We start from the raw sequence: 22,500 nt of genomic DNA on the forward strand, positions 1-22,500 counted from the left end.
ATATTTAATACTCATTATAATATTGATAATACTGTGCAATTCCATCACTGTGCAATATCTGTATACTGTGCAATATCATTACTCTCATTGTCCAATATCTATTACTCACTGAATATGGTCACCACTATTGGGCAACATTCAAATAATATGCAATAACCCACACTGCATATCACACTATATAAAAACATTTCATATATATACTGTGTATATATATATATATATATATATATATATATATATATATATATACAGTGCTGCTCATAAGTATTCATACCCATGCTAAAGTTGACTAAAAAAAGGAATAAAAAAATCATCTTTTGGAAATTGATCTTAATGCCTTAATTAAAAAAATGAGGAAAAATCCGACCTTTTAAGGACACCACTTTGTTTTGTGAATGAATAATGTATTGTAAATAAATAAATGTTCTTCCTTAAAATACAGGAGCCATAATTATACACACCCCTATGTTAAATTCCCATAGAGGCAGGCAGATTTTTATTTTTAAAGGCTAACTGAAATAAAACCATGCCAATCTCTAGGTATGGTGAAGGGTACGTGATGATGATGATGTGATGACTATTTTAATTCCAAAGGCCAAGGGAACTTTATCAGGATGCATAGTATCCTGGATCCATGAAATAACTGGCCTTTCAAAATAAAAATCTGCCTGCCTCTATGGGAATTTAACATAGGGGTGTACTTACTTATGCCCCCTGTATTTTAAGGAAGAACATTTATTTATTTACGATACGTTATTAATTCACAAACAAAAGTGGTGTCCTTAAAGGTTGGATTTTTCCTCATTTTTTTAATTAAGGCATTAAGATCAATTTCCAAAAGATGATTTTTTTATTCCTCTTTTTAGTCAACTTTAGCATGGGTGTCCTAATTTTTTCACATGACTGTATATATATATATATATATATATATATATATAGTGTCTCAGAACTGTGCACCTTAACCCACCCCCTCCCCCTTTTTTTTGCACTACTTTTTTCCATGTTGTTATATTTATTTTACGTACATGTTGGCACTGGGAAAGGAGTTGCTTTTAATCTCATTCTACATGTGTATAGTGACAATAAAAGGCATTATATTTCTAATTCTAATTCTAATATCTTAAAACAACCCGTTCTCACTCCCAACTCGTCAAACACGGACGCTTGGGCAGAAGCATTCACGTTAGATACGACACAAAAACCACCCTTCAGCCTCTGTATGGAACGCACCGGGCAGAGCAGCAGCTCGACCGCCGCGCTGGAAGATGACGTAGCGTTAAGAGCGACAACGGTGGAGAGTAGTATGTGTCGGTACACGATCCGTTCTGCCTGCACGATCCGTTCTGCACATGTGCAAAATGTTCGCGCATGCGCGGTTGTACGAGGATTTACGACACTGCACGATCTGTTCCACGCTTCCGGTCGACAGCCAAGCTAACATTAGTTTAGCTAACAGCTAATTCGGCTAACCGCTAGCTGATTGTAGCGGTCTGCCGTTAGCCTCCACAGGCAAGCTAACGTTAGTTTAGCTAACAGCTAATTCGGCTAACTGCTAGCTGAGACAGCATGTAATAACTTTAAAAGACCCTCAAAATAAAACTTGAAAATAAACGTTGACATATATAACAAACACCTAACATATATAACAGCTGTTACGTCAGTTCTACTTTACTTGTGCTCATTTAAAATACAATCACTCAATACTTGTCTTTATTGTTGTGAAGTCTTAATTTAGCTGTAGCCTGCTTTTCCCATTACGTTTGAGTTAACGTTATTTTAGACTGAATCTAGCTGTCAGCTAGCGGTTAGCCGAATTAGCTGTTAGCTAAACTAACGTTAGCTTCCCGGTGGAGGCTAGCCATAGGCTAGCGTGGAACAGATCGTGCAGGTCGTATCCTCGGTAAAACAGTATTATCTTGCGCATGTGCAGAACGGATCGTGCAGGCAGAACGGATCGTGTACCGACAGTATGAAAGACGGTAATGCCGAGGAAGGAGGGCTGGTTCGGGTGTTGAACGGATCACAACAATGCAGGACTTTCCCCGAGGAGACCGGGGGATCGTGTCCCCTTCTTGTCCCGCGTGTCACTGAAACGTACATTTTATAACCGCACCCACCATCAAAGTAATAGTACTTTTACTTTCAAAGTACATTTAGAAAAGATATAAAATGTTAGATTAATTGCAAGTATACTATAGCCTGACATCGTCATCCTCAGATTCTAGACCTCGAATGTTGTGGACGGAGCTAAGTTCGGCTGGCGTCCAGGCTAAGTAAACTATGGACAATTATGAGATTAATCACGATTAATTTAACCCTTGTTTTTTCTTCCCGTCTACATGAACTTGTTGTCCTTCCGGGTCAAAATTGAAAATGAACTTTTTTGGCGCTTTTTTCAAGGCTTTTGGCGCTTTTTTCAAGGCTTTTGGTGCTTAAAACGGTTTTTTAAACGGTTTTAAGCTTTTTTTTTTAGTCAGGATACGGTTTTGAAACCATTTAAACATTTTAAACACCCAAAAATCAATGTAAGTAATCATTAATTTTACCTGTGAAGAATGTTGTATGGGTTCCAAACCATACAACATGCACCCATGTTATTTTTAGGCCATTTGGTTGGAAGAAACCCATATTTCACCTATAAAAAAACCTTTGAAAATGGGTCAAATTTGACCCGAGGACAACACAAGGGTTAAATTACTTTTAATCGATTGGCAGCCTGAATATAAACTGGAAAAAGATAATATTAAGCTCTCCTACAAGCTGGAACTGGGTAAGCAGAAGTTGTATTCTTGCTAAATGTATACGTTGTGTGTTTCTGTCTACATGTCGACCAGTGAGGTCGGCTGTAAGCTGGACTACTCGCCGGTGTCCTGGCGGGAATATTTTGACCAGATGGAGGATGTGAGCGTGGGGCCGGCCGACAGCAGAGACGTCTTCAGGATTTATAAAGCGGGAAACGACGGACCGCTGCTGGTTCTGCTCCACGGTGGAGGACACTCGGCTCTGTCCTGGGCCGTCTTCACCGTGAGTATCCAGCTCCAGTCAGCCGACCGATTAATTGATTGATGGCGGCTACATCCTGACGTCTGTGTTTCTCTGTGTTGCAGACGGCCATCGCCAGCAGAGTGACCTGCAGGGTACTCGCCATGGACCTCAGGGGTCACGGTAAAGAATTTTAGGGAGTTTTTTTTAACACCCATAGTTCATTTGCTCTGGTCTGAATTCATGAGTTTGTAAACTTGGAGCCGTTTACCCTCCGGTTCGGTTTCGTTTCACATGGAGAAAAATCCAAGCTTACCAAAGATGAAGAAGTACGTTCACTCTGCTTATTGGTCAGATGTGTCTGGGGGGCGGGAGCAAGAAAGTAAATACAGGAAGAAGGTCCTGTGTTGTGGACTAGTGCATATTTCCTGCATCTCCATGGTCAAACCATTTTACATAAATAGGGTTGGGATTGTTTGGGTTTTTTCCGATACTGGTGCTAAAATATACTATACTTTTAAAATGGTGCCGGTGCCTAAACGGTGCCTGAACTGATACTTTTTAAAAGATTTTAAACAAAAAGATGTACTATATTGTATATATTTAAAAAATAAAAAATGAGCACAAAACGACAGTCAGTGACATTTAAGAACGGCTTGTTTATTGCTAAGACCATATGGTCAAAATGAAATGATGTTATGAACAATAACTTACAATAATAACTTATTTCACCAGTAAATTGCTGGTAAATGACAAAAACAACCACTAGATGGAAAAAGGGTATTTTACAATAACTTTGAATGCACCACAAGGCTGGTGAGGCGAGTTTCAAGTAAACGCAGCATCTGTGTTGTTTTTCCGATACCGGCAGCTGCACACTGCTTAACGTGCAATCCTCTAGCTTTAGCTGTCAGCATTTTAACCGTGTTTAATCCAGCTGCTAGCTAACGGTAGGCTAACGTTACCTGCTGCCAAGTGTATTATGTTAACTAGCCTCATACGCAGCGATGCTTCTGTTGCCTCTAACAATCCGTTTCGGAGCATCAGAGGGCAGCGCTGGCACCGAAATCCCCGTTACTATTCGGTATGGTAGTTTAGTTTAGTTTATTAAGGATCCCCATTAGCTGACGCCTTGACGACCAGCTAGTCTTCCTGGGGTCCAACACTACATTTAGTCAAACAATATTAAAACATTTCATAACATATACAGAAAAGAAGTAAAAAATAAAAAAATAACAAAATAAAATAAAATACATGCAACAATATCTGCCAACAAAACTAAGTAACAAAAAGCAAAAAATTACAAATAAAATTAAATGAAAACAATAACAAACCAAGTAAATAGAGAAATATCTTGAAAACAAAGTTATATATTACAATATATTACATGGCTAACATTAAGGTTGCTTACAGTAGATACCGGTTGTTAAGGCACCGGTGCCGTATAAGCACCAGGTTTCGGTACCCAACTCTACACATAAATAATCAGATATCGCGCATGTTTTGTTCGCTTTTGGAATGTATCCGAGTGCGACTGATGCATTCACAGCTGCCCAAACGGACAGCACCAAAGGGGGAAAACCAACTCTAGTGTGATTCAACCAAAGTAAATGAGGCAGGTGTGAAAGACCCCATTGAGAAAATAAATGTTTTTGGTTATTTAGACAACTTTGGGGGAAATATAGATGCAACAACATACATGCAAAGAAGTTGATTTTGTTGAAGTTGTGTTGGTGTCAGTGGTTCTGAATTGGATTGGTCCATTTGGACAACAGCAGTGATTGGTCAAATAGACTCGCATTCTTGTTTTTTCACTCGGTCTGAAACGATTCCTTAAGAAACTGGATTTTTATATCAGAAATGTGGGAAGTCGGAAAATAAGCGTCAAAAATGTCGACCAAGGCGACAAAAACTACGGAAAAAAAATCAAAAACACTGGAAGTAAGCGTCAAAAGCTTTAGAAAAAAACGGCTAAAACGTTGAAAAAGTGACAAAACGTCAACAAAAGGGACAAAGAGATTGGGGACAGATAAAAATGTTGAAAAAAATATATATATATAATACTTTTTTTGGAAAAAGCAACAAAACGTTGAAAAAGTGTTTTTTCATGGTCAAGGGAAAGACTGCACAAGAGTTAATAAAAATCATAGATACAAATTCTTTGCATTGAAGCTTTGTTTTATCCATATATCTATTTACAGTGTTACAGTATTTATTTATGTCACTGATGATTATTACTGTCACAAAACAAGCTTACCGTAGACTAGAGCTGTCAGTCTTCCTCTATAAGCTATTAGCTATTAGGCTAACTGAAATAAAACCATGCCAGTCTCTAGGTATGGTGAAGGGGATGTGATGATGTGGGGCTACTTTAATTCCAAAGGCCAAGGGAACTTTATCAGGATGCAAAGTATCCTGGATCCATGAAATAACTGGCCTTTAAAAATAAAAATCGAAAAAAAGAAAATTGGTGTCCTTAAAGGTCGGATTTTTCCTAATTTTTTTAATTAAGGCATTAAGATCAATTTCCAAAAGATGATTTTTTTTTATTCCTCTTTTTAGTCAACTTTAGCATGGGTATGAATACTTATGAGCAGCACTGTATATATATATATATATATATATATATATATATATATATAAAATAATAATTCGTACCAACAGCCCTACCGTGGACCAAGCTCTAGGCCCACCTGCTTAAACACTAAATACATTTTATCATTCTGGTTTCCGTGTCTGATTTTAGTGTAGAGCATTTTGAGTCACGTCATTATGAGGATTTTTTCTTTTTTTAATCTCTTTTAAGGTGATACCCTGGTCCGCCAATCAGACGACTTCTCAACTCAAACCATGTCCAGGTAACAGCACGCGAAACACAAACTTCCAGCTTCCATGAATCCTTTTACCTCAAATTAACAACAATAGAGCTCAACAGTGTGGTTTTGAAAGTAAAATTCCCATTAATTTTCTCTATAAGGATTAAGATGATCAGCCATAATGTCTAAAGTTCAGACATTATGGCCGATACGCTCTGTGTGAAAACCATCCGATGTAGACTGACTACGAGCTCCGAGGTTGTGAAGCAAAAGTTTCTCCTCCTGTAGAAGCTAGAAGTCTTAAGTTTTAAGGATAACATGTTATATTCGCAATGTCATGGATACTACACTACCCACAATTCTAATCATAACAGCGACATCTCTGATTGGAGGAGGTCGCTGTTAACCTGTAAAAGTTTAGCGCAAACACAAGACACCCACTAGCTGCTATCACTGAAATCTAGGATAGTTTCTGTACGAAGTCTTATACCTTTGCCTTCTTTGCAGTTTTTAAAATGTCCTTTTGCGCCAAATCAAATGTTTTCATGGGCCAGATGTATCTCGTAGTTGGTGGGCTTGGTTCTAGGCTTAAAACTCTGTATATCAGCATTTAATAACACGTCAATGGAGATACTGAATGGGGAAAATTACTGCCGGAACCAGAGCTGTTCAAAAAGTGGGCGGTCACTGTTGAGCTCTTCGCCCTGCAAACTAAAGAGGGAAGTTCTTGAGTGACTATCTGCTTCTACCACTGTTGGCTCCGCCCCTCTCAGCGATATAGCCAATGTGATTGGAGCCTGCTACGGTGAAACTCCTCCCCCCATCGTCCTGATTGGCCACGGCGTTGGCGGGGCGATCGCAGTGCATACAGCCAGCAATATGCTGCTACCGACCACAGTGGGCCTGGTGGCTATAGACGTCGTGGAAGGTGAGAACGGGCTTTCATTGTTTTTTTTTTAATTGCTATCTTTTTATGTTTACAAATATCTACTTCACTGGTCTTCTTTTTTCTCCTGAAGGCAGTGCAACGGAGGCACTCCACAGCATACAGAACTTCCTGAAGGGAAGACCAAAGTCCTTCAAGTCCATGGACCACGCTATAGAGTGGAGGTGAGCATTTAAGGCACAATGTAGTCTGCCAGCTCTATCTCCACAGCTCTGTGGAGTAAGGTCTGGCTATTTCTTTAAACCAATCACAATCGTCCTGGGCGGTGCTAAGCTCCAGACGCAGCAACGATGGCTCTGCAAAATAGTCTCGGGAAGGAACTTGTTTTGGGGAAACATTTTCACCCGGCAAAAGTATAAGCTCTGTGTGTTGCCGTTCTCAAACTCTGTACTCTTCAGGAAACAACAACAAACTTGGAGCCATCGAGCTACACACAAAAAATATAATGTTTTGAGAAATTGTGGATGGTGCAAAAAGGCAGGCCTGGTTGGTTCTTTCAGGGAATGATTGTAAAGATTTACAAAGAATATGTTTACGGCATTTCCTCTCTAACTGGGACATTTTGGGACTGATTGGTGGGATTGCTGTGGAGGAAGTACACACGGAGATACACTGGTAAGAGCCAATGAGGTTTAACCATGTATCAGCTAATTTAAATAGCTCACGTTACTGTATTTTGTCAACAGTTAACTTCATTTAATATTGTAGGTGGCGTTGTCTTTTGCGGGGTGCACTCTTATCTCAGAATGCATCTGTGGTGTAGCCAGACTTTACTCCACAGCGCTGCGGAGATAGAGCTGGCTACGTAAGACTACAGAGCCTTCAACAACTGGCTGCACTCACAAAGCTTAGCTCCAAACTGGACCACCAACAAGTCTTTTTCTTTATCCTTTCAGCGTCAAGAGCGGGCAAATAAGGAACCTGGAAGCTGCCCGAGTCTCAATGGTTGGTCAGATCAAAAGGTAGGCTGGCTCTGATTGTTTAAATTTTGTTGAAACTGTACCGTATTTTGTCTCAAATGAAAGCCGGGGAAAAAAAATACATGGGTGGATAAACAGACTCCGAAATAAACATTCACCAGTCGCCAAATGCAGGTAAATTTTCCGTTTGGCGAGTAAATCTCAGATGTCTTCATTTTGATGAAGCTGCAGCTACTTTCTTCTGTTCCTCTGCTGTCTGCATGTTGGAGCTTCGCGGGGGGCGGGCCGACACACAAACACCATCACACACACCGGGACGCCAGCCACCACGTCACTTCTGTTTACTGATAGCTAGCGTTTACCTCAGACTAATTAATTAGCTAGTAAGTGCCGATTTTTGGTAGCCTAGGAAAACCCTGACGAACTTCCAGCAAATTTGAGATTTGCTCTGCAAGTCCGTCTGGCCGAGAGCCCATTCAAGCCCATTTCCAATTTTTCCAAATCAAGGGACCAATCACAACCGTTGAGGCGGGCTTTACACTATGACGATAGCGCAGCGACGGCGAGCAGCTTTTTGTTTACATTCAACACGACGGCCACCGAAGCGCAGCGTCACCCGTTGATGCCGCTGTCGCTGCTACGTCACCCGGACCGTTGGTCTGATTGGTTGAAGGAATATTCAATTGCGCCCAGAGGCATTTGAGCGGCGTCCGTTGGTGACGCCCCTTTGGAAATGGGCTGTGAATGAACCTTTCCCAGACTTAGTTACAGTTACAACTGAGAAGGGTCTGGTGTCAACCAGGCTAGATTTTTTGGCAGCCAGCCTTCCAAAAGAAAGCACAATGAAATTAAATGTTAACCGATCATTAACCGTTGCAAGCAGGAAACTCAGTCTCAGTTCAGCCGTCCGGGAGGCTCTGACACACTTTCCGCACTCCGTGTCCGCGGACAGCTGTAGGCTTGTACCGGTGTTGATGTTCTGTGCATTGTCATGGACACACGCAGCCACTTTCCTGAAACCGCTTGCGGGACTGACACAAGTCCACAGCTGACCGCGGCACAGTTTACAGTATTTTATGTTACACATTAGGTTCTGTATTCTTAGATGTAAAGAGGGGAAACAGATTATCGACTTACATCAGAACCAAACGTGACTTAGGCAAACTAAACTCACCCAGACCTGCTTTGATCGCTTCCTCTCACTTCTTGTTTTATTAGATGTGAGGTGGAGGTGGCCAGCCCGGTGACCGACGTGGTCGTCGAGAGTAACGAAGAGTTCTACGATCAGAAATACGTCAACGACAAAGAAAACGCCGCCTCAGAGGTGAGCCTCAGCGAAGGCAAAAACAACAGCGAGGAACAACTAATGGTAAAGTAATACAATAAGTAATTCAAAGTAAAAATGCAACAAACTAAAATGCAACGTAAAACATATGCAATTCATATGTTGCTAACCATGGCACTGCGGACAGCTTAAGTGTGTAACTTTTTGATATTAACAAATGTCCGTTACATTCAAGCCATTGCCAAATGAGCTGCTACAAAGCTAATTATGACTATGAGCTCCACACAACTCTCTCTGTATTTCTCAGTGTGACTATGTTCAGAAGATTGAGGCGTCCGGTGACTTTCCCGCGCAGAAACTCAAGTGAAGATAATGACCTCTTCTGAAGAATCCATCATGTTATTTTAATCCTCCGTGTCCTCCTTGGCTACTAGCAATGTGGACGCGCCAACAGTTTTGTTGTCATTACTTAGAATTCCTCATGGGGGCGACAGAAATAACGCACTATAGCTTTACAACAGACCTGAACCTGTTTTGGGGTGTTGATGTTTTCATCTTAAACTTTGACCCACTGTGTGATTTCACTTCATCAAAGTTAACCGGAACGTAAATGTCTTGTTGTTCAGCGTTCTGCCAAACACGCCAGCTAGCAGTAACTTATTAGATTTTCTGTACTGCCGTACGTGCATCCATGCGCCAAATGTGGGTACATTTTCTGTTTGGTGAGTAAATCTGCCCGGCCATGCCGAGTTCATGTTTGAACCAAAATTCTTTTTGTTGTTTTTTTTCAGTCTTTATTTTGGTGAAACTGCAGCTACTTTCATCTGCTCCTCTGCCGTCTCCACGTCGGAGCACGCACAAAACACACAAACACACACTGACGGAAATACACCCTCACACACCAGTCGCCAGCCACCACGTCACTTCTGTTTACTGATAGCTAGCGTTTACCTCAGGCTAATTAATTAGCCAGTATGTGGCCATTTTTTGGCAGGAGTCAGCCAGTCTTCCAAAAGAAAGCCCGATGAAAACAGAAGATGAACCAGCCGGACTCACAACCACCAACAGAACGGTTGGTGATGTATGATTGAAAAAAAAAAAAAAAAAAAAAACACAATTTAATATTTTGACCGGTAACAATATGCTTGGCCAACTTGTCAACTTGGCTGGGGAATCAAAAAGTTATTTACTTTTAGGGGTGTAAGAAAAAAATCGATACACTTGAGTATCGCAATATTTTATTTAGCAATACTATATTGATTTTCAAAAACGCAATATCGATTTAAAAAAAAAATAATTAAGTTTTATGTGCAAAAATATTCATGTAAGACAGTGGTTCACGTTTATGTTGTGTTTAAACCCCCTACCGCTAGATGGCTATGCTGAGACGCACCACTAGTGTCCTTGCCTAACAGTGCCTAACAGTGTCTAGCAGTGCCTAGCAGTGCCTAGCAGAGCCTAACAGTGCCTAACAGTGCCTAACAGTGCCTAGCAGTGCCTAGCAGTGCCTAGCAGAGCCTAACAGTGCCTAACAGTGCCTAGCAGTGCCTAACAGAGCCTAACAGTGCCTAACAGTGTCTAGCAGTGCCTAGCAGTGCCTAGCAGTGCCTAACAGTGCCTAACAGAGCCTAACAGTGCCTAACAGTGCCTAGCAGTGCCTAGCAGTGCCTAACAGTGCCTAGCAGTGCCTAACAGTGCCTAGCAGTGCCTAACAGTGCCTAACAGAGCCTAACAGTGCCTAGCAGTGCCTAGCAGTGCCTAACAGTGCCTAACAATGTCTAGCAGTGCCTAGCAGTGCCTAACAGTGCCTAACAGTGTCTAACAGTGCCTAGCAGTGCCTAACAGTGCCTAACAGTGCCTAACAGTGCCTAGCAGTGCGTAGCAGTGCCTGACTTTGTGCTAGAAGCTAACAGTGTAGCTATGGCTGAACTTTGGCCTACTTTAGCATATAAACATTAGCTCACTAAGAACCTGTGAACCACAATCCCAAACTGGCAGTTTGATTTTCTGTGTACTGAATTGTTGACCTAAAGTAAACTTCTTTGACTTCTATGAACATCGTGTCTTTTTTTAAATAACTAGTTTTTCTAAAATTATACTTAAAAAAAATCCCAATACATCGCCTTACGCACAGTATCGGAATATACTGCAATATATTGAATCGTGACCCATGTATCGGGATACGTATCGTATCGCCAGATTCTTGCCAATACACAGCCCTATTTACTTTGCCGGTAAATCTCCGCTGGATGACTCGCCTCAGGGGGTGAAAATCGGCAACTTTCCCACTTTAGCGTTTAGCGCCATGAAACCATAAACAACACTGGTTTAGCTGAGTCATCCTCTGCAGCTCCACACCTCTCTCGTCACATTCAAAAAACCAAGATGACGGCCAAATTGCCAAACTCGAGGCTTCAAAGCAGCATTATTTACAGTCTGTAAACCTAACTCAGGCAGACAGTATAACTTGATTTGTTCAAATTCTTTCATTTCCTGTATCTCAAATGCACATTCATGTTTTTTGTTTGTTTGTCCTATTGCCTGTTTTATTACAAAGATAATTAATGAACCACGGTGTGTATCTATGTTTAAGAGTGTGTACATGTGGCGTATCGACCTGTCAAAGTCAGAGAAGTATTGGGACGGATGGTTTAGAGGAACCTCCAACCTCTTCCTGGCTTGCAACCTGCCCAAACTCCTGCTATTGGCCGGTAGGTATTTCAAAACCTCTATAGTTAGTTTAGTTAGTTTTATTTTATTTCTGCCAAGACACCGGTATTTAACAGCACGGTTTAACATTAAAGGTGCAGTAGGTAAGTCTTATAAAACAAACTTTCTGTCATATTTGCTGAAACTGACCCTATGTTCCAGTAGAACTACAGGAAGCAGGTAATTTAAAAATAATCCGGCTCCTCTGGCTCCACCTACAGCCTGGAGTGCGAATTGCAAAAATCTACTGCTCCCTGTTCAGATGCACCAGTCAGGGCCAGAGGGCGTGTCTAACTGTTCAGATGCACCAATCAGGGTCAGGGGGCGTGTCTAACTGTTCAGATGCACCAATCAGGGTCAGGGGGCGTGTCTAACTGTTCAGATGCACCAATCAGGGCCAGGGGGAGTGTCTAACTGCGTGTCAATCACTGCTCATGCACACACATTCATTCTCCCTTGTGGGGGGAGGGGCTTAGGAAACCGTTTTGGGCTTTAGCAGAAAGGGGGGGAGGGACTGAGAAGTTGTTGATGTTCAAATTTTTTGGTTAAGTCCTGGATCTTCACAATCCTACCTACAGCACCTTTAAAGGTCGCCCGATGGCCCGGGACAAGTAAAACGCCACTTTGGGCAAGTACATATAACAACCCAGTTGCCCGTTGGGCCGTCATCGTATCATAAATAACATCATCGTTCTCTTGCCGCCGTCAGAGAATGATTGTTGAATGATTTGAGTGATGATGCTTGATATTTTTTTTCGACATTATTTTTCACGCTTTGGCGCTTTTTGTTTATGTTTCTTGATGGGTTGACATTTTTTCAACCCTTTTTTCTGCACCCTTTGACACTTTTGACATATTTTTTCAATGTTTTTCCCCCCTTTTTTTTGACGCTTTTTGACTTTTCTTTTCGAAGCTTTCAGCGTTTTTCTTCACACTTTTTTTCCCCGACAAAAACTATTTGTATATGGGCCTGAAAAATTTACTTTGGGCAACCTTGCCCCGACCGGACAAGTGAAAAAAAATACTTAACGTTGAACCCTGAGAAATAAATGATTAACAAAAACATTACAAACATCTACAGATCATATCGGTAAAGAGCTTTTCTCAAGATGACGTTTATACGTGTGTTTGGAGAAAAAGTACTACGCTTCTGTATGGAGCTGGCGTAAAATATCACCTTGAAAAGATTTTTTATATCAACAACAAGCAGTCATTTTTTTTAAACATTTCAGTTTCTGTTTCCAGGAATCGACCGGCTGGACAGAGATCTGACTATCGGCCAGATGCAAGGTGAGACGCTGACTCGACCCACACATTCTCACTCCCATCGCGTAAAATACGGACAGATTATTATTCTAAGTGTCTGACTAACATTATGGAAAGGATCCCTACAGAGATAGACCTTTTTATTAAAGAGTAAGATCCTTTTTGTTTAACCAGAAACATCTCCGAGATCGCGATCACTAAATCCACCAGACTCCATGTAAATAATCACTACTTTTAGCGTGTATAGAGCCAGCATATTTTCACATGTAAATGGGTGAATTTAGGGTTTATTTCAACCAAACCAGGGGAGTGATTATAAAGTGCCATATATTTGTTGCACTGCACCTCTTTTCACCCTGTGTGTTGAGCTCTCTGTTTTAGCTACAGAGTGAGACATCTCACTTCTATTAAATCTTTGTTGGGAGTCGCACATGTGCAGTAGCTAGGTAAGGACTACTAGCCAGTCAGAAGCACAGTATGAGGGCGTGCCCTGACAGTACCTAGGTAAGGACTACTAGCCAGTCAGAAGCAGAGTATGAGGGCGTGTCCTGACAGTAGCTAGGTAAGGACTACTAGCCAGTCAGAAGCAGAGTATGAGGGCGTGCCCTGACAGTACCTAGGTAAGGACTACTAGCCAGTCAGAAGCAGAGTATGAGGGCGGGCCACGCTAGCAGCTAGGCTGTCGACTTTGAATGAAGTGTGTTTTACGATGATAAAATGGCTGTTTATTTACATGGAGTCTGGTGGGTTTAGCGAACGCAATTTAGGGGATGTTTCTATGTTTAAAAAAAAGGATCTTACTCTTTAACAATAATCTGAGCCTGTCAGCGGCAAAAACATCACTTTTAGTGGACGGAAATTGAAGGTGCACAATTGCCCAATAACTATCATTGTAGCTTGTTTCGCCGCTGCCGACTGCAGTGATCTTGCTTAATACTGGAACAAAGTCAAAGATTGTTGTGTCCATCAGTCACTTAGACACAAAAACAGGAAAATAGGTTGAAAAAAACAAAGTTACCTTTTAAGTAAGAGTTTGAATACAGAACATATATTTTCATCGTGTGATGTTTTACTGATGTATAGCATCTAAATACTTCTTCCACCACTAATCCGCCGGTACAAAACACAACTTAATGACTTTCTGGCACCAGAAGACAGAAAACTGTCAGCTCCAATTGGTTGGAGAAGTTAGAAGAGCTGATGGGAAATGTAGTCTTTGAAAAACAAAATGCCCCACGTAGAGAAACACCGTGATATTAGAAATACTTGGCATTCTTTTCACACTGTGCTTCTTCACTAACTGTGAGGGAAAAGGTGAAGGGTGCACACACACACACACACACACACACACACACACACACACACACACACACACACACACACACGTGTGTAAACACAGATACACACACCTTGAGGCGGCAGTTCCTCTCGAGAGACAGCTGCTCCTGTCAGTCAACAACCACGCTGGAAGTGACAGTCCAGGAGTGTGTGTAGTGTCAAAGATATGTGTGAGAGGGTGAGTGTAAGACAGACAGTTCACAGAGTGTGTGTGTGTGTGTGTGTTTACCTGTCTCTCTGTTTGTCTCCAGGTAAATTCATGATGCAGGTGCTGCCACCCTGTGGACACGCGGTGCAAGAAAACAAACCAGACAAAGTAAGAAAACTGTTTACTTACTTAGTTCATAGTCACTGGTGGAATGTAACTAAATAAAATCCTGAGATACTTGTACTATACTTGAGTATTTCCATTTTTGCTTCTTTATATTTGTACTCCACTACATCTCAGAGGGTAATATTGTACTTTTTGCTCCACTACATTTATCATTAGGGATGTAACGATACACTCAGCTCACGATTTTATTCACGATTTTAAGTTGACGATACGATTTTCTCAGGATTGTTTTAACAGAATGAGCTGCAGACAAATGACTATATATATATATATATATATATATATATATATATATATATATATATATATATATATACATACAATACTCTTCAAATACATAAACTCAGAAGACGTAATGATGTAGGTTACGCTCTAGATGTTAAAAAACTGCATCACGATCCATTTTTGATCCCACCAGTTGTAATCTTTATACATTTATATCCATTTTAATCCGATTCACGATGCATCGTTACATCCCTGTTCATAATACTTTATCATTTACAAGATAACTTAGTTACTGTGTCAGATCAACTAATACATTATGATGCATTGTTATCAGACAGATGGAATCTACAGATTTCTTTTTACAGTTTTCAGCGACGATCCAGAATTGAAAACCGCGAAATGTAGCGGACTGATTTTTTTGCTCAGGGTGGAGATGTGTTAACATTATGAGTTGTATTTTTATTTGTTTTAATTCGCTGCAGATTCTGTCTGGCCCTGATTATTACAAATTAATCTACCCAGCAGTAAAGTAGTTAAAATGGGCTCCACCTTTACCAGCTGCAACATTAAAGTGATAAACATCAACATCAATAATTATAATCAATGCTTATTTTTGTTGCTGTTTTGTCCCCTGCTTAAAAAAAAATTAAATAAAATTTTTTTTGACGTTTTAATGGCTTTTTTGGAGGTTTTTTTTGGACAATTTATTTTTAATTTTAATTTAGGTTTTGTCGCCTTTCTAGATTTTTGTTCCCGAAGTTTTTGTTCCTTTTTTTTGGACAATTTCTTCAGTTTTTTTGTCGCTTTTTCCGACATTGTTGTCGTTCTTTTCAAGTTTTTTTTTCCACAAATCTTTCGAGGTTTTTGTAGCTTTTTCCAATCCATGCAGTCATGCCCATGTCCCGGTTCCTCCCTAGATGGTTGGAGATCTAACCCCCCCCCCCCCCCCCCCAATGTTGAACTCAAAGTTACGCCCTTTGTTCCAGACCTGGTTCTGTCTCAGGAACAAACTCTCTCACCAGATCTGGCAACACAGAGAAGCCATCGTCAACTAACGTTCATCGTTATGTAGCCTAGCATAAAAAAGTAGGGATGCACCGATCCGACTTTTTCAGTCCCGATACCGATGCCTGGGCTTTGTCTATCTGTCGATACCGATCCGATACCGTTGTTGAATTAATAATACACTGTATACCTTCCACCTTATACCTTCCTTCCACCATGTGGAAGAGACTAGAGGCACCAGACCTTCCTAACTAAACATTACCTGTATCCTAAGACAAAATAACATAAATTTAGATGTAATGTATTGAATTCTTATTTATTTGTTATTAAAACAATAGTGCATTCAAATCTAGTATTGTACTTTGCAGTAGTACCACCACCCCTCGAAACATTTACTTTGCAGACATTGCAAACAGCCGACGAACTTAGTTGGCGTGACAAGTGTGAAATGTCTCCACACAGCCGAATGACGTAAGATGGGCTGCGACGGAGGAAAAAAATGAATAAAAACTGGATCGGCCCGTGGATCTGGTCATTTTTCCGATCCACAATCCAAAATGGATAATATTAATTAATTAATAACGTTATATCAATATTGGGGCCGATATCCAATCTTAATATTGAATCGGTGCACCCCTATAAAAAAAAAAGTCTGAAAAATTAATTTTACTTTTTGGTACTTTCAGTATATTTTGATGCTGATACTTTAGCACTTTTACTCAAGTATGATTTTGAATTGCAGGACTTTAAAAGATGCTCATCTCTTAGATTCCTGCTGCCTGAACTGATATATGAATATGTTGTTTTGTTGGTGTAGGTGGCTGAAGCTGTGGCCTCCTTCCTGTTGAGACACAAGTTTGCTGAAGCCAGAAGAGAAACCAGGAGGTAAAAAGATTCAGTCTGCCGTATAGCTCTTTCCTTTTCGCATCCAGAAAGCACTAGTCCAAGGCTGCCCAATTTGGGGCCCCGTGGCCCAAGTTTGGCCGGTGCTCTCTTTGTTTTGGCCCGCCATGTATTTGACATATTCATGCTTATTCTCCTCTTATTTTAAAAGTAATGACTATGAAACGTACATTTTGTGCAGTTAAAAAGCACTTAATCTGAGTTTAACAGCAATGTAAAGCACAGTCCTGGTAAACTTCCCATTTAAATTACATATGTACGTTTTATCTACGGAGAATGGCAAGAATTACTGTATTCTTCAACATCGACATTTATTTTTGGCCCGTGGCCTTCCATCCAGATACATTTTGGCCCTTCATATGAAAGAATTTGGGCACCTTTGCACTAGTCTATATCCACGACGTTCCTTTTCTTCGTCCGTCCCCTTCCTTTTTCTCTGTGTTGGCGTCCTAGATTGGATTTATGAGGACTATGGTTAACTGCTCCTCATATCTCTGCAGGGTAAATCCAGACAGCTAGCTAGACTATCTGTCCAATCTGAGTTGTCTGTTGCACGACTAAAACTACTTTTGAACATACACAAGTTCCACCAAAACAAGTTCCTTCCAGAGGCTATTTTGCAGCAGCACCGTGGCTCCGTCCGGCGCCCAAGATGATTGTGATTGGTTTAAAGAAATTCCAATAAACCAGAGCACGTTTTTCTCCCATCCCAGAATGCTGTGTGGACTAAGATAAGATAAGATAGACTTTATTAATCCCACACTGGGGAAATCCCTGTGCTACAGCAGCTCAAAAGAAAAATAACACAAATACACATTAAGTAGATATAGGAGAAAAAAATATATACATAACGTATAATAGAAAAAATAGAATTAGTCATAATAATAATAGCCAGACCCTTCTCCGCAGCTCTGTGGAGGAAGGTCTGGGGAGGGAGACTAAGAAAGCACTGATTTACTGATGTATTTCACAAAAAAATACGCCTGAAACTAAGAAAAATGTTCTCCATTCTCTCTCCAGCGCCAACTCCTTCACACGATGAGATCTGCAGGTAAGACGTTGTTTAAACACTTACACCTGTTTGATCAGTTTTGTTTTGTTTTCCTTTTTTTTGGGGTCTCTGTGGTCATTTGGCGTCCCATTGTGGTAGTTTTGGTCTCTTTTTCACATCACTTTGCACCGTTATTATCACCATATCTGTGTCTAAAACGTTGGAAAAGCTAGACAGTCAAAAAGCTTAAAGACAAGAAGTCCAACTACAGCCATTAGATCTGAGAAAAGTCTTTTATTTACATCTACTTGGCTTGGTTGCTGCCCAAAACGGCTCGGGGTTCTGCACCTAAACTTTACAGACAGTGTTGCCAACTTAGCGACTTTTCAGACCCCCTTAGCGACTTTTTTCACAAAAGCGACTAGTGACAAATCTGGCGACTTTCTGTAGAAAGTCAGCAGTATTGTCCAGCGGGCACTCAAGGTATTTTTCTCCTGTGGCCGCCAAAACTATTATTATTATTATATATACTTCTATTACGTGACTGAGGAGCAGCCCCTCCCATCTCCCCTCTCTCCATAATGCACAGCAGTACAGGCAGGTAGAAGGGGAGAAGGGACAGGGTGTGCGGGGGCCGGTGTAGGTAGGAGAGACAGCGGGACGCGACGGGAGAAAGACGCCGCTGAGCTGGCCTGGCCCTGGGCAAGCCAGCCTTCTTTGAGAATTATTTATCGATCTTTTTCCCTCCCTTTGTAGAATTTCTTTTTTTTACTTCAAAGATAGGCTACCTAAGTCATAATTATAAGGTCAAATAAATTCCTGTATTGAATTTGTGATTATTCGGCTAAAGAGTTCTATTTCTTTCTATCTACCTTGCTGACACAACCACTAAGCTTTATACAAATGATTGCATAATGACGTCACAAATATGCAAATGAACGTATAACGTCATCTAGCTACTTTTAGCGACTTTTGGAGCTGGTGCTAGCGACTTTCATTGGAAAAGAGTTGGCAACACTGTTTACAGGGGCAGAGAAAAGAGAAAAGCCTGACAACTAATTGATTAATCTTTGCAGCTGTACCTTTACTTCAAGTAGAAGTACAACAGTATTATTAGGAAAATGAAGCCTAGTACTTAAAGTATCAAACGTAAAAGTACTCAAAGCAGAAAGAAATCTGTTTCAGGGACATGATTTGCAGAGAAAATATGAACTTTCTGACCAACTACAAGTTTACATAAAAATATTTTTCTTGTTAACTACTTCAGGCAGGTTCTCACTTTTTAAACACTTTCTCTCTTTCTCAGGTTTTCTGTTGGACCAGCAAAAGAGGAGCTCCGAGATTCAGACCTTTACAGACCTCCGTTTTTATTCTTCATCCTCCTCCTTTTATCAGATGCGGCCGACGTCTCTAGTCAACACATTCTCACTCCCATTGCGCCGAAAAGCGACGCTTGGTCAGGTGCCTTTGGCGTTTGTTATCGACGCAATAAGTCTCCTTTAGAGTAATATTTAGATGCCGATCTCCGAATGTGAATGAACGGTCTCCATAGGAGGAAATGTCATTCTTATATTCATATGAAGCTCCTTTTTCAACTACAAGGTCAGTATTGTTTTTCACTAACGACAAAACAACGAATAATCCGTGCATTTATATGGAACTAAGCTTTAGGAGCTTTCCATCTTTACTCTCCTCCCTGTTACGTTGCATTCGAAGATCGACTATTTTTGACTGACAAGATGGTAGCGAGCGGAAAACCAACAGCTACAGTGAGTTGTTGAAAACCTTTTTTAGTAAACTCTGTGAACACAACCAATGTTGTCAATGCTTTCGGTCATGTGTAGAGCCCCTGGTGATACTTGGAGCAAAGTCTCATGTTGTGTTGAGCCTTCTTAGCGTTTTAAAAATAGTGATTTTGATGTGATCATAGTAGTGTCCCTAGCACTCCCATTCAAAAGGCCATTTGACCGAAAATGAGAATACGGTAATTCTTAAAAGTGGCGATTCTGTCCTAATTATGCTTTTAAACGAAAGCTTAACTCGGGTACATTCAGAAAAAGACCCTAGGTTGCATTTTGACGAGAGTTACACTTTAACTGACATCCCGCACGACAACGGGACAGTTAGGTTTAGGAAAAGATCGTGGGTGGGGTTATAAAATTACCGCTGCTGCTCTGCCCAGACGCTAAAGGGTGATTTTTGCGTCGTATCTGACGCTGAGAGCCACAGACCAAGCATCCGTATTTTACAAGTTGGGAGTGAGAACGGGTTGCTCTAGTAGCTAACCGTAGCTATGAACCATTTGTGATTGCCTGTTGTTGTGTAGTTTCTGTTCTGTTCCAATTAATACTGAGTCAAGCCAAAAAAAATGCTGCATTACAGATAACCAGAAGTAGGCCTACATTTGCTTTGACTTCCTCTCTCTGCGCTGAACAAATCCCAAATGTACGTTGTTGACTATAAGCTACCAAAGGCGATAGGCTGGTAGCCCACATCTTCCCTGAGCCTAATCCCCAGAAAAGATTTTTAAAAAGCCATGTAGCCTACATTAAATGTTAGGGATGACAAAACATAAGAGATTGTCAAAAAGTTCAATTGAGATACTCAGTCCAAACCATGATATATGAGATACTTAATGTGCTAACGTTACTAACCGTGATATGCGGAGACCCATAGTCGCCCTATGTTCCCACAGCCCAATAGTCCCACAGCCCTATATTCCCATAGCCCAGTGGTCCCACAGCCCAATGGTCCCACAGCCCTATATTCCCACAGCCCAGTGGTCCCACAGCCCAATGGTCCCACAGCCCTATATTCCCATAGCCCAGTGGTCCCACAGCCCAATGGTCCCACAGCCCTATATTCCCACAGCCCAATAGTCCCACAGCCCTATGGTCCTACAGCCCTATATTCCCACAGCCCAATGGTCCCACAGCCCTATATTCCCACAGCCCTATGTTCCCACAGCCCTATGGTCCTACAGCCCTATATTCCCACAGCCCAATGGTCCCACAGCCCTATGTTCCCACAGCCCAATAGTCCTACAGCCCAATGGTCCCACAGCCCAATAGTCCCACAGCCCTATGTTCCCACAGCCCAATAGTCCCACAGCCCAATGGTCCCACAGCGCTATGGTCCCACAGCCCAATGTTCCCACATTTCTAAGATTTTTTTTTTCACTGAAAATTAGGCCCTATGTAGTTCTTGCATTGAATCAAGTTGTGAGTCTCCACACTCATATTTTCCATCCAGGTGTTTCCCAATCAGAGCCAGCCCTCTCTCCTGCTGAACCAAATCTACAAAACCTTTACAACTTCAAGACAAACAGGCGTCGTCATTAAGGCCAAATAGTTTTGCTGAGTTTTAAGCTGGACTGTCTGGGTGTGTTATTAAGATAATAGCATTACTAACTGCTAACTAGCCAGCTGAAACTTAAATTAGTATAATGACCTACATCACATTTTCATTTTATTAATTTAAATACGTGATTTTCTACCAGTTTTTACTTTGTGGCTGTGCGGAATTCATAAGCTAGCTAGCAACTAACTAACTACCGTTAGCACTTAAGCTAATAGTAACTGCTAACTAGCTTGCTGCTGAAAATGAGCAATGACCTAGCTAATGTTACGTAAAAACTGATATTGGAATAGTTTAAGCTTTATGGCATTAGATAAAATACTTACTTCTTATGTGACTTGTTAGCGGTCTTTAATCTTATTTTCCTCACAAAAGACAGTTGGTGAACAAAAGTGTCGCTAAAACTCAGGTAAAATCTACCCACTCAAAGATAATATGAAGATGGAGTACGTAACTTAATTTACAAATGACTTTCAGGAAAATGAATGAAAGGTTTTCGTTGTGTGGCCATTAACACAGGGAGTGAAACATGCTAACGTAACGTTGACGGTAGAGCATGGGCTAACAGTATGTTCACTGCTGCTTCCTCCAGCTAGACGTTTGTTCGGTTACTACTAATTGAGGATGATGAAAATTATTTTTTTCTCTCTCTCCATTTCTCTGTGTTAAGACATTCTTGGATGTTTCCGTTGTTTACGTACAGTATGTAGCAGTAGCGCTCCCCAAAAGTGTCATTAACGTTAGATGAATGTGTTTGTTGTTCGGTATAAAATATACTGTGATTCTTCAGGTGTTTTTGTGTGTGCGTCTCTTTGATTTGTTTTCTTCACCAAGTTTCTCCAGGCAGTGATGTGTTTCACATATTTTTTTTTTAGAAGAAAACAAGAAACAATGCATAGTTAGCATTAGCAACGATAAACCACCGTGGAACCAAGAAAGAGTTTGTGCCATCTTCAAAAACTTACCGAGGTACTTTAAATACACGAAAGAAATTGGAGATCATCGTGGCCGTGTTGGCTCGGTTGGTAGAACGGGCGCACGTGTGTAGAGGTTTACTCTTCGACGCAGCGGCTGGGGGTTTGACTGCGATCTGCGGCCCTTTGCTGCATGTCATTCCCCCCCCTCTCTCCCCTTTCATGTCTTCATCTGTCATGTGGAAATAAAGGCCTAAAAATGCCCCAAAAAAACTTGTGTTGTCCTCGGGTCAAATTTGACCCGTTCTCAAAACTTCTATATCAGAAATATGGGTTTCTTTTCAACCAAAGTACACAAAAAAGTAAGTACAATTGCAAGTACTCGATTACTACTTTCATCGAATTGTGGGTATTCAATTTTATAGCATTTAAAAAAAATTGAAATGGTTTCAAAACCTGACTAAACTTTGACATCCACTCGTCTGTGATTCTCCACCAACATACATTAC

At 40.9% G+C, this 22,500-nt stretch overlaps 1 protein-coding gene and 1 long non-coding RNA gene across 4 annotated transcripts in view; one reads left to right on the forward strand and one right to left on the reverse strand.

Annotated features, from left to right (window-relative positions):
- Positions 1-19,348, forward strand: part of LOC116060780 (protein phosphatase methylesterase 1-like) — a 21,516-nt gene extending 2,168 nt beyond the window's left edge. Inside the window, exons 2-15 of one of the 3 annotated variants that reach the window (XM_031314520.2) lie at positions 2,835-3,024; positions 3,108-3,165; positions 5,789-5,840; positions 6,572-6,726; positions 6,818-6,908; positions 7,641-7,706; positions 8,883-9,033; positions 9,944-10,030; positions 11,543-11,660; positions 12,904-12,948; positions 14,514-14,578; positions 16,644-16,711; positions 17,750-17,780; positions 19,027-19,348. In XM_031314520.2, coding sequence (XP_031170380.1) covers positions 2,835-3,024; positions 3,108-3,165; positions 5,789-5,840; positions 6,572-6,726; positions 6,818-6,908; positions 7,641-7,706; positions 8,883-9,033; positions 9,944-10,030; positions 11,543-11,660; positions 12,904-12,948; positions 14,514-14,578; positions 16,644-16,711; positions 17,750-17,771 — 1,168 coding nt within the window. In that variant the 3' untranslated portion in view covers positions 17,772-17,780; positions 19,027-19,348. The remainder of the gene's footprint in view (positions 1-2,834; positions 3,025-3,107; positions 3,166-5,788; positions 5,841-6,571; positions 6,727-6,817; positions 6,909-7,640; positions 7,707-8,882; positions 9,034-9,943; positions 10,031-11,542; positions 11,661-12,903; positions 12,949-14,513; positions 14,579-16,643; positions 16,712-17,749; positions 17,781-19,026) is intronic. The other 2 variants (XM_031314522.2, XM_031314521.2) reach the window with 2 other exon arrangements.
- LOC118493683 overlaps positions 18,166-22,500 on the reverse strand; it is a 13,335-nt gene continuing 9,000 nt past the window's right edge. Inside the window, exon 3 of the long non-coding RNA XR_004895634.1 lies at positions 18,166-18,229. This is a non-coding gene — a long non-coding RNA (uncharacterized LOC118493683). The remainder of the gene's footprint in view (positions 18,230-22,500) is intronic.

Source organism: Sander lucioperca, chromosome 17 (assembly GCF_008315115.2).
Source record: "Sander lucioperca isolate FBNREF2018 chromosome 17, SLUC_FBN_1.2, whole genome shotgun sequence".
NCBI classification, from domain to species: domain Eukaryota; kingdom Metazoa; phylum Chordata; class Actinopteri; order Perciformes; family Percidae; genus Sander; species Sander lucioperca.